This window comes from Mytilus trossulus, chromosome 2 (genome assembly GCF_036588685.1).
Source record: "Mytilus trossulus isolate FHL-02 chromosome 2, PNRI_Mtr1.1.1.hap1, whole genome shotgun sequence".
Classification (NCBI taxonomy): domain Eukaryota; kingdom Metazoa; phylum Mollusca; class Bivalvia; order Mytilida; family Mytilidae; genus Mytilus; species Mytilus trossulus.
The window spans coordinates 27,571,526-27,584,885 of NC_086374.1; the positions used below are offsets into that span (position 1 = coordinate 27,571,526).

At 30.7% G+C, this 13,360-nt stretch overlaps 1 protein-coding gene across 2 annotated transcripts in view; it reads right to left on the reverse strand.

Moving 5' to 3' along the window:
- The window catches only part of LOC134706891 (splicing factor 3B subunit 1-like), a 34,233-nt gene extending 26,120 nt beyond the window's left edge, over positions 1–8,113 (reverse strand). The window contains exons 1-4 of one of the 2 annotated variants that reach the window (XM_063566244.1): positions 8,055–8,113; positions 3,400–3,587; positions 2,998–3,087; positions 1,479–1,596 (exon numbers count right to left, since the gene is read on the reverse strand). In XM_063566244.1, coding sequence (XP_063422314.1) covers positions 1,479–1,596; positions 2,998–3,087; positions 3,400–3,587; positions 8,055–8,076 — 418 coding nt within the window. In that variant the 5' untranslated portion in view covers positions 8,077–8,113. Of the gene's footprint in view, positions 1–59; positions 793–1,478; positions 1,597–2,997; positions 3,088–3,399; positions 3,588–8,054 lie in introns of those variants that run through there. The other variant, XM_063566246.1, reaches the window with a different exon arrangement.
- Positions 8,114–13,360: the final 5,247 nt, after the last annotated feature.

Sequence of the window (13,360 nt, forward strand, 5' to 3'; positions counted from 1 at the left end):
AATTTTGAATGCTTAATCATCAAGATTATGTTTGATTGTATAACTTGAGGTGTAACAACCTCATTTTAACATGGATGTCCGTGAACAGGCAGCTCCACACTGATTCTCTGGCGCTAGAAAGGAAAGATAACTTAGATTAGAATCTTTTCGACTCTTGTAACTTACAGATAATTATTGTGTGCTACAGAAATATGTCATGTATCAACAAACAATAATATAATCATGTCAATGTCATATAACAGCAAGGGAGGGTTTGAGTTCAGGGGAATAGAAGTAGAAATTGAACTTGGAAAAAAAGCTAAAGGAGTCATCTATCACCTCCTTGTGTACTGTCAGTGTTATCAAGAATTATTAAAACAAAATCTTCAAAAGACCAATTAACTATTCTTTTGGAAACAGAAGACCCAGGTAAAGAAAACACCCAATGAAGGCCCTATTTCTTGGTTGTTATTATCACTACCCTCGACATATAAAAGCCAAAAGGATCATTTTGAGAGGATAATTCCAAACAATAAATTCTATTTTTCATATAAGATACATTTGAGGGAATAAGATATACCCAGAGTAGATACATTTTTTTATGGATTTAACAGTTAATTCAGTTTCTTAATTTCTCACTACTTTTTTATCATCATAGCACATATTATATGATGATTTTGTTAAAAGGCAAATTTTAAGACTGTTGAAATGGTTATCAAACTCTTTAACTGAAAATTATCAATATACTTCCAATGAAACTGAAGTATATGGACAGGTCTAATGGACATATACACCCACCACCTGAAACTTAATATTTTTTTTAATTAAAGCAAACTTCTGACATCTAGGTACTATTTTTTACAAAAAAATTTAAAAGTCTTGTACATCTTAATACCACATTAAACAAATAATTAAGATAATGTGCAAGAAGATCTTTGCTTCAGTTAACAAGATAATACCTTTCACAAAGTGATGACAATTCTAATTTAAGCATGCACACAAGTATTAACAACTGATATTGATTTTATAAAAAAAGAATGGAAACCAACATTCCAATTGCAGGTGCTGCTACTAAAAAGGTGCATTGTTTTATATATTTTTTTTAATTTTCAAAATAATGCTTTGCTTTCCTAATTTTAAAAAGGTTCATAAAAAATAAAAATTGAGGTATGAAATAAATATTTTTCTTAAAAATTCATTTGTAAGAATAACAGCAATTTTAGGATAGTTGGTTCATTCAATTCAAATTATCATAGCAAATATGTCCAGTAATTTTTCCAAAAAGCATTTACAACAAATCACCTATGAACTAGTTCATTTTGAAACTTTTTTTTCTATAAAATTTGTATCTTTGGTATAAATTTTACATGAAGCCATTGTTTTTAATTCATACAGCCAAAATTTTCATAATGAACATGATGAAGTTCATGTGTTATTTTATGTAAATGCTTGATAACCCTAACATTATCAATATAGGAGTGATATAGAAATGCACCCACCGTCAGCAAAAGGATCATAACGTGGAGGAGAGATAATTCTTTGCCGCATCCTAGCTCGATATTCTCCTTCTCTATCTGCAATCTTAGGGGCACGGTGTTCTGCCATTGGATCAAAGTCCTGAAAGTAAAAATAAACTTGTTTTCAATGTTGTTTTTAATGTATCTTCCAAAAATAATCACAGTACTCAAATGTACATACTACGAAAATAAATAATTTCATTATTTTTTTTGTTGTGTATCTTTTTAAGCAGTGAATGTGATAAGACACCATTAATAATCCTATTGCTTTCAGGTTTCTTCAATATTAATGAATACTTTGTAGAAATGCTATTTTACCTCTTTGACTTTATTGAATGTGGGGATAACATAATAATAAACATTTGAATAAAATTCGTCCATTATTTAGCAATTTTACCTGACCATATCGGGAAATAGGTATTTAGTCGGATCGTAACACGTACTTGTGATTTGGTTAAAACCGGTTTTGTAATAAATATACAAAGAAATGTCGAAATGTTCAGGACTTAATTAAATCCTTATTTCGGTAGGAAGGTGCAAGCATACGATTTTTATTGCGTCTTACACTTTCACATGACTTTGAGAAGCGAATAATCTTTAACTACTTTATTCAAATATTGTGTAAAATCGTTAATTTTGAGCTTTGAAAGTCAAGTGGCTCGAGCATTTTTCTGAGGAAGTTTAAAAAAATTGCAAAAAAATATTTTTACAGTGGGTTAGCTTTCATTAGTCTTCACTATCTATAGATTAACAACTTTTGGTTATATTTATAATTTAGAATCATCATTGAAGGTGGCGAACGATTGCGCAGTTAAAATATTCTATTGATGTGCCATGTGTATGCAAGAGTGACATTTCATTGTATTATGTGTCAATTCGAAAAAGTTTTCTCTCCCCTTAACAGGATCATTATTTTATAATTAAGTTTACGTTTCTAATATAATTTTGAATAATTACAAAGTGTATCAATTCAATATATTTCAGTTTTTGTAATTGGTGTATCAAAAACATTGATGTTCGAATATAATTTCATAAATTTGAAACGTTTAAAATGATTACATACTAATATAAAGAACTGTTCATCATTTTTGAAAAAGACTATGAATGTAAATCGAATTAATTATCTTCTCTTGATGATAGATTGATTGGGAAATGAACCAGCGTTATCTAATGGTAATCACAGAGAGGGACCGGCAAGCAATTTTTAATTGTAGCTGAATCAACATTCTATTTTCCACTATATATGAATGTTACTTTATACAAATATAAGGACTTAGTTAGCTAAATCTACAAATTTATTAGATATTATGATTTTTTATTGCAATAGATTAATATGCTACATTATTCAAATACATTACACTGTTGTTTATTTCAAAAATGCAAAATGATTTTCTATTCATAAAAGAAGTTGTGTCAATGGACTGTACTATAAACTAAGGAGTCTTTTTTGTTTGCTCTGTGCTTCTTTTGTAGCATTAGTAATTTTTAAATTAATTCTTACCTTATCATTAATTGTGTCATTTAGGAAATTTAATGGCGCTGTATATGAAGAGCCTCGCTTTGGATATCCTGCACCAATATCATCGTCATCCTGCAAATATAAAAAGTACAATGAAACAACTTTAAGGTAGAGAAAAATCCATCAGCTATTAGAAAGTTACACAATTTGAGTTCCTTGTCACAATAAAATGGATATGATATCTGCTTTAGTATATTCTACCATCATCCTTTTTAAATTGTGTACATGAGCATTCATACTTTGAAAGCTGTAAATTCATTAATAAAACTAAAAAGTATTTGTTAGGTTAAAAGCTATATAAAGCTGACCTATATTATAAAAAAACACACATAACCAACTTTAAATAAAACTGCGTAAAGTTTAAATCACAAAAATATTGCTTACATCTAATTCTTCATTTGGAGCAATAGATGTGACGTATCCTTCAAACTTCCCATGTGCACTGTAAATATCTGTATCATAATGGCCTTCTGCTCCCAAACCAACTTTGTTTGCCTCGTCTTCTTCATCTGCCCCTCCATCTTGGAGCTTCTTTTTCTTTTGTTGAAGATTTCGAACTTGTTCTTCAATTTCTGAAATAAATATCTTCATTTTAATTTTTGAAACATTTGTATGTTAAAATTTGAGTAGGGTTTTCAAATGGATAGTCCATGTTGTCAGAAAAATTACTTGGACTTACCCCTTTTTATTTGATGCAATTTAACAAACAGTTAAGTTTTTATATTTTTTCACTAAGTACATGAAGTAGTTCACTTTGTATGTCATTTGGTTTCTGGTGCAGAGTAGTCTCATTGGCAGTCATACATGTACGTCATGATTTTACATTGTGTTATAATGCTTAAACTTGTTTAATTATAAGGTCTCAGATGTATTAATTGTAAATACTCAATATTAATTTCAAGAAATGGATTGGTATATATACACAAGTTGTCTGCCTTTTGAATAATTACGTCTGCCATATTGTTTTCAACAATTAATTTGCAGTTAACTTACAAGACATGGCATTATCATGCTTGTCAATTTCCTGAATTTATATTGCACTTCAGTAATCACAACTAATATCTTTAAATTAAATACTTAAGGTGGTATGGGTGTCTTTCGCCATCTTGGATTGTAAAAAACAGAGAATCTAAGGTCCATATTTTCTATCAAATTAGCAAAATTTGATGCAAGTTTGCAGATTTTTCATGTGTTTTTACATTTAAAAGATCCAATTTATAAGAATATAACTTATAAATATAAATATATGTACAAGTGTATATTACTTTTGGTTGTTTTTAAATATTTTGAAATTGTAATTTTAAGGGGAGGTAACTCTAAAATAGTGCTTTTTCTGTTGGATTGTTCATGGAATTTTCCTACTTTGTATTTTAGCCGGAAAAAACGCTCGGTGACCCTATCTTTTCTTTTGATATTATCAAAGCATTGTTTGAAAGCTATATTTTCCTAATTTATCTTACAATTCTATCATTTCGTTTAGTTTCTATTCACAAAATGGTGTTTTTTCCTGTATAATCCATACAAAATGTGTCATTTTGTCACGACCCGTAGCTTGAAAAAATGCACGGTGACCTATCATTTTTATAATATTTTTCAACATGTATCAATAGATACTACATTTTGGCAAAGTATGAACAAATTCTATCATTTTTATTTTAGACTCCCATACCACCTTAAATATTATTTTTAAGTCGTTTAACATCATATTTTAGAGAAAAATCAATTTGTCCTGGGGATATTAATTAGTTCTTGTAATCCTCTGGAAATCATGGTACCACAATTTTGTAATGAAATTCATGCTCTCCAGTAGGCAGATCCATGTGTATCCTTGTAATAAAATGGTAACAAGACAAATCGGCACCCAGACAAATCGGCACCCAAGTCCGAAGACATTTCGGCATCCATTTTGGAAATTTCGGTATCCGTACAAATCGGCACCTCGTTTTTAAAAATAAATGTATTATCAAAAATTAAAGAATTGTTGCATAGATATTATAATTTGTATATAAAATATGCATTACAAAAAGAATAATCATCATTTAATTCAGCTCTTAAAGATTATGTACGAATAAACATAATTTAATTAAATCATAATTGATTGTTAGATATGTTGTTGATAGTTATTGTTTGAATAAACATTATTAAATTAAATCATAATTAATTGTAGTTATGCATCAATCAGTATTTTATGTTTAAATCTAACAATTCCTCAATAGAGATCAAAAGTGTATAGCTTGTGTTTGCAGCTTGTGTTCTCGTTTGATCCTTACATCTGTTGAGATAACACAATACTTGAAAACAATATTTTATTGTTTTAATATTAAAAGCCTTAAACATAACAGCGTGTGCAAGCCATAATGAGTAAATACCTAGAAACGAAACAATAATGTTATAAATAGTGCAGGAGACAAATAAACAACACTCAAACATAATTGCTGAACACGCAAAATGCCCTCATACATAAACAGTGCCAGGAAATTTTAATTTTTGGTTCACTATATATAGATCAAAGATATATAATTTATAGGGTGCCGATTTATCTATGTAAGGTGACGATTTGTCTAGGTGCCGATTTTTCTGGATGCCGATTTGTCTTTCACGGGTGCCGATTTGTCCGGGTACCGATTTGTCTGGGTGCCGAACTGTCTACAATTCTAATAAAATGACTATGCTAAATAATGTCCCTTCAAGAACATTCTTCTGTCTAAAAACATGATGCATGACTTGATGGAAAATAATAGTGTTGCTGAATTGCAATACATGTAGCTAGTACTACAGCCAAATGACCGATGGCTGAACTGGTTATAACTTATGCGGTCTCAACAGCCCTGTCCATACACCTTATCGCAGTGTTCTCCCCAGGCCCTTAAAGGACCACGGGCCCGCGATGTATAATTTTCTACCGCGGTGGTATCGTTCTTGCCACGATGTATAATTTTTCTCCGTGGTGCTAAAGTTTTTGTTAAAAAAATCGTATTAAAATCGGTAAAGTTTCAGATGACTTCAACTTTACATCAAAATTGACCAGTTCTAACCAGTTTAATCCAGTATTGACAAGTAGATTGTTTACACCACGTGATCGATTTACCTGTTTAGGTTAACCTTGATGATTGGATTTAATTGATGTACATGATTCTTTTGTGTTTTAATAAATTAAGAGATCATAAGTGTAATAACAGACTTGTGAGGGACAAGCAGACATTTGTTAATGAACCCTATTACGCCAGTCTCAAGTCAAAATAATTTGCCTTTTAGGAATTAATTGTGGAGTTACTTCCCCTGATTTTGCTAATTAAGAATTGAATGCTTCTTTTTGTAAATTTATTGGGGTGTAAAAGCGTTGACCGAAGTACATTTTGTATGAAGCGCGGAAGCGCTTCATTCTAAAAATGTACGAACGGTCAACGCTTTTACAACCCTATAAAATTACAAAAAAAAGCATTCAATACTTATAATAACATTTTTTTAGCTAGGATCATGAAAACACGATTTTTATCAAGTTTTATTTAATTCACCTGTGCACTTTATTGTGGGACCTCGTGTCGCCATGAATGATAAATGTTATTGTCTCATGCAATTGCTTACGGAATAACATGTGATGTACAGTTAGCCAATCAGAATATCGTATTATAATGAAACATACATCTAATGTAATTATTTACAAATAAATGCTCCTCACATATAATTTCTCATTGCAAGTAAAAATAAAGTACAAATTGAATGTAAAATTATATTAGAATGTTACATTAAGGATTAAAACATTCTTAGAACATACCAACAAAAATGTTTTGCAAATTATTTTTGAGAATCATACCAATATTGATGCACAGACATATTATAATAAATAGGTATTTTAAAAGTGTGGCTATAGTTAACTCTAATACCTTTCCATGCAGGACTATAGCTTTGTGAATAGATAACTCTTATAAAGTATTCTCCATGTCAGTAACAAAGTATTAACCATTAAAAAAATTTGTTGTTGTCTAAAAGAATCAGGTCTAAAACTATGGAAAATAGTTTTTAATTTACTGAAGGTTCTGTATCCAAATCTTGTTCAAAGTTCATTGTTATGGTGAAATCTAACATGGGGAATGTGTAGTGTAACTACAAGTATCGGGACAAAATGGCTTGATCAAAATATAAGAAGTGACTTTAGCTTAAAGACTAATTGTGCTTTCTTTTATTTATTCTTCAAAGATATTAAAGTATACAAACTGTTTATTGATTTACTTTTTCTGACCCAAAGTCCAACAAAACAGTACCACAGTAAACAAAACAAAGGCAAACAGGTAATGACAAAAAGTAACAAGAAAAAAATAAGCGACGCAACGCGACACAAAATACTGTAAAACTCATTTCGTCACGCGTTACCCTGGTGCTATCCAAAAATCCTGGGGAGAACACTGCTTATCGCTAAATCCTGACTGACCCGACTGCTTGAACTTTTGACGCAAACAACATTCACATTTTTTTATTGTGGCGTCAGATATTTTGTTTTAGGACATCAAAATTGTAGGGGAACCTGTGTGGTATCCAGTAATGGCTGACAAATACACCTTTTTACTAATCAGATGACCCTGCCGCTTGAACTTTTGACGTCAACAACAATCACTTTTCCATTGTGACGTCACCTATTTTGTCCTATGAAGTCAAAATTTTACGGAAACCTGTGTGATATCCAGTAATGGGGGACAAATAGCAATAAGCCATAAGGTGTATTCTGTTTATCCGCACATCTTCTGATGGTGAAGATTCTCTCTGAATCACAGAGAGTTAAAATAGAATTTGATATGGATTGGAAGATAGCCACTTTGAAAGGGCACTGCTAAGAATAACAACAATGTAGTATGACAAGATTTGAGAATTCGAAAATGAAATCTTAAACCTTAAAAAACACATGTGTTGTTTTAAGTTGCAACACTAAGCCAGGTATTGTTAATGTTTATTTATATCTATATCAAACTAAAATGTCAAATTGCTACATTTGGGGTTGTTTCATATAAGATTTCTAGGGAAATAGTGGAAAATTGCATAAAAACCTTCTCTTGTTGTTGCAGCCATTTTGCAGGTCTATATATGAATAAATTGTAGATTTCAATTAACAAACGGAAGCAGGCAATTCGCCCCTTTTGGCGAATTGTCAACACAAAATCGCCCCTTTTTCACCAACTCGACCCATTTTTTTTTTAATCTCCCCACCTCACTAAACAAATCGCCCCAAACTGATTTAACAACTCGCCCCAAACTGATTTAACAACTCGCCCCACTTCTTAAAAAAGCACCCACTTGTGAAAAGGGGTAAATCCCGTTAATTTTTTTTCTGCTGCCAACTCGCCCCACTTAATGAAAAAATGTAAAAACCTAGAAGAAAATATAATTTCAGGTCTACCAACTCGTCCCACTTAACTGAATATTAATCTTATACACAGAATACAAGAAAACGAAAATTAATCAAATTATTATTCAGTTGACATTTTTTTCTATTTTAAATAAGTTGGTCGAGTTGGCATGGCTCAATTCATCAGGATTTATCTATATTTCACTTGTGGGATACGTTGACATTCACGTCACAGAAAATCCTCACTTCTTTATATGCTTTTGTTCACTGTGACAAAAAGAAAAGAACTACAAAATGGATATAAGAAGATGTGGTATGAGTGCCAATGAAACAAGTCTCCATCGTAGTCACAATTTGTAAGTGAAAAACCATTATGTATAGGTCAAAGTACTGTACTGACAATTTAACTGTAAAATTATGTTTGCGTTCAAGGAATAGGTGCAAGTAGTTATCACAACAAAAATGCATGCCTATCTATCTAAACAATCATACTTATTAAACAGAAACTGAGAAAGGTAAATACATGTAGCTATAAAAAGTTCATGTTTAACAAGTTTTCGAAAATCATGTGTTGCTGTTACTACATTGTACTTGAATAAATATGGATTATCTTAATATAAAACTTTAAAAGATTTAAATCAAAAAGTCAACATGTGCAAATTGTCGTGACATCCAGTTTGCACAAATGGACTTCTTTTCAATCATGATTTATATGGTTGTGTGTGCTGTAATAGTCTCCCACATTACTTGATTGATTTTCTTAAAACTTTGTATCTCGTGTTGGATTACTAAAAGGGTGCAATATTAAAAACAAGTAAATATCTAAATAAACTATTTTAATTTTGTTCAGTTTGTACGGATATTTTTCTTGTTTTTAATATTGCACCCTTTTTGACGAGCACGTTTGACATTTGTCGAACATAGGCATCTTACATTCCGTCGTAGTGCATGGGCGGCGGCGACCTCCGCACATATTCGTTCTGTGTTTTAAGTTTTAAGATTTTCATTAACCTTCTCAAACTGTCATTGATTTGTGCCAAACTTGGACAGAACGGTTGTTTATGATCAAAATTAGTATCTAGACTAACATTTGGTATAAATATTTATTTTCTGTTGTTTTATATTCCATCTTTTACTTGTTAATTGACATAATTTTTCTTCCAGTTAATATTTCATACAGTCTGCAGTTAAACAAAAATTTTAACATTCCCCCCTTGCTGTTTTTGTTGAGCCTGTGGAATATGTGGCAAAATGGAGACATAGCGATCCTATACATTCACATTGGAAGCATAGACAACAACAAAATAAGCCAGACAATGAGACAAATAGAACCTTAAGAATTTTTTCATCAGAATTCTTGTAACGCTATTTAAAAAAAAAAAATCGAAACCTGTTTATTTTTCCAGCTTTGAAGTTTATATCAAATTTACTCAATCAATTTCTGATGAAGTTTAACAAATTGTCCAATTGAAATCTTCATATATTTTATATTAACTAATTTAATATTCAAAATGAAATGGAATTGAATTAATATTCTTTTTTTTTTTTTTAGAAATATCTGTATTTTACTAAAAAAAAAATAACATTTCTAATATGTCTTTGTAAATAAACACTTCTATTCCCAAAATATCTTTTTTTTTAATAAAAAGTAATAAAAATGTTTTAATTTTCTTTATTTCTTGAAAATTCATAATAATTTTTAACTTTTTTCTTATCAAAAAGTAATAAAATGTTGCAATTCTATCTGGTTCACTTATTTTTTATACTTTTATATATATACTTATAGTTCTAAAACACCTATCGTTATTAATATATAAACATCTATTGAAATATTTTTGTTGGCATTCAAGGAATAGTTCACATATAAAATGTTGACATTTAAGGAAGACACCGTTAGGATGTACAAGTACCCGGCCACTTCCCATGACTTGTTTTTTTTATCCATCTGATGGGTTAAGCCTTTATCAACTGATTTTTATAGTTCGTTCTTATGGTGGTTTTTTTGTACATAAATCAGGCCATCAGTTTTCTCGTTTGACTTGTTTTATATTGTCATTTCGGGGCCTTTTATAGCTGACTTTGCGGTTTGGGATTTGCTCGTTGTTGATGGTCGAACGGTGGCATATAGTTGTTAATTTTTGTGCCATTTGGTCTCTTGAATGAACGAATGAATGAATTAATTAATTAATGCATCTTTATCGCAAAAGCATAGACATGCTATGGCAAAATTAACAACATGTATTACATAATATAGAACATGAATAAACAGCACAGAACAAAAGTTATAACACAATGACATGACATATAAAGTTATGAGACTATATGAGATCGAATAATCCATGCAGCTTTTACATAATTACATAATTTGATCGTATTAAAGAGACTTACTAGAAGCTTGTTTTATATTTAATAGTTTCCGATCATTAGGCCAAGAACAATGATACTTTCTTAAAAATCTTATGGAGAGTTGTCTCATTGGCAATCATACCACATCTTCCGTTTTATAATCATTTGATTGATTATCATTATTGATTATTATGTTTGATTCCGATGCAAAGATCTATGAGTGAATCAATATTAATACCAAAATATGCAATCCTTAATGACCTGACAACAGTATCGTTACGATATCCTTTCCAAATAAGTCTGTTTACGGGTTTGGATAGCTTTTTAGGTGAAGGCTGACATTTTTGTGCTTTGTAAAGAATATTACCATGAAAAATTGCGGGATGTTAAATACCTGAACGTATAAGATGTCTGCATGTTGATTAATATTTACGAATGATGTCCTTGCATGTGCTGATGATAAAATGTAGTAAATATTTTGACAAGTTTGTGATATCAAAAACTGTGGTGTAATAAATTTTAATTATAAATAAAGAGATTTCTTTCGTTGAAATCAAATATACGTTGTTACGTACACGAGTGAATAAAACAAGTTGAGATATAGACATGTAAACACCATACGATGGCGACAAGGAGACATCACCATCTAAAAATTGACAAATAATGTGAATAGAAAATGGAAAATCGTATCTTTTATCAAAAATTTTGGTATTAAGCTTCCGGTTAAAGATATAGATATCAAGATCCAGGATAGGGAAGTGTTCATTGTTAGTATTGACTTTTTTCAACATCTACATCTATACTATTGATCTGCAGTAGAAATCCATACGTGACGCAGATACTGCTGTATGTACAAACGTCAACTTGTGTGCTCAGTATTTACAAAGGGGACAAGGGGGTCCCAATAACAGCAAAACAGCAAATTGATTTGGCTCATAACAGATAAGGAATTAAAATGGACAAAAACAGATAACAGTAAATGAAATATTAAAATGATTTCGGTCTTCACAGTGTGGTAACGGAACTGTACGGTTTTCTATTAATTTTGTCATTCGGGAGACTGTCAAGCGGTGCTCCGACATTCGAAAAATAACAAGTTGCTTGATGGAAACTTTGACGAACTCTTATGTTCCTATATAACGTTTCTGCTTCAAGTTTTGATAGCTAAAACATTCTTTATGTAAATATGAACCAATAAAATAATAAGAAAGATATATGCATCAAAACGTTTTCCTAAGAATGGTGGAGCTCCGTGTAAAACGATCAAAATTGTCACACAACAGCGATAAAAAATTTCAAATATAAACATTCAAAAAATCAATGTTTGCTACCTGGATTTTCACATGTACCTTTTCTGATATATAGTCTTACCTGTTTGAAAGTTTCAAAGCCATTGTCCCAGTAGAAATCCAAATATATTCATTTTCTCCATGTCGGATATTTTTATTGACTGTACAATCGCTCAGATTTTATGTTATTAAGTTAAGGGATTTTATGCATTAGAAAAAGGTCGTATTTTCTAGTTTTCAAAAATAACTCAGCAGTTGTCATGAAACGTTGGAGTATTGCTTATATATATTGACTGCTCCCTTAGTTGCTAATACACAAAATGACCTAAAAGAGTTTGAATATTCTGACTTTTTCTAAATGACCATCTAATGAGGTGTGTGAATTTTTCTTAATATGACTATGAGGCAAAGTGGTATATAGGGTAGAAAAATCAAAAGCACCAATTATAAGCATGCAATTTATTAAGTACTTCGAACGAATTTTGAAACTCCAAAAGCAATTTATTCCACTATTTTCAAAGGCCTTATTTGAACAATTTTTTTCAGCCGACGTTTTTGATTTTACCTAGTGCACTAGTAAGTAGAATACATAGTTTAGTAGGGAAACAACGGCTTGAAATAAGTCTTTGTTTGGAATGAGTTATGTGCAGCTTTGGACCCAAGTACATGGTTGGAACTTTCATTGTACAATGCATTTGGTTCTGCTTTGAAAAGAATCACAGAGCTGAGTCTATGTATCATATTATGTAAAAGGTTAAGTGGTTGTTAGGACCTAGTTCTTAATTGAGATCCTTGTCAGATATTCCTGGCCATATGTTTTCCTTTTTGTCATATTAAGAATAGTTTTAATTTAATATGTTCGTACGGGAAACAAGGAACATTATTCTCATACAAAAAATTAAGATAATTCTAAATACACATTCATAAAAAATATGGAATTTATTACAAAGAATAATCATGATATATACTTGAATTGTCCTGGACCTCACTTCTGTGATGGGTACATGTTAATGGAATCCTTCTCTGAATACGGGACAAACATATTAGTAGTGGTAGACCCCAATGTCCAATGATCTTCAATTTATAAATTAACGAATATTGACTGTAAAAAAATGCTAACATTCCAATTTTAAATAACAGTTAGCAGCAACTACATTATCACAATAACAGATATAAAAAAAACTAAAAGCCCAATAACAGCTAACAAAGAATAAGACAATAAAAGCTTAAAGCAAATATATTTTCAAAATAACAAATAACAAAGAATTAAATTGCCCCATAACAGCATAACAGTTAAACCCATTGCCCCCCAAGTGCAATTAAATTGGATTAAAAACAGGTGGTTCCTGTTAACAGCTGCAGTCTCCGAAGA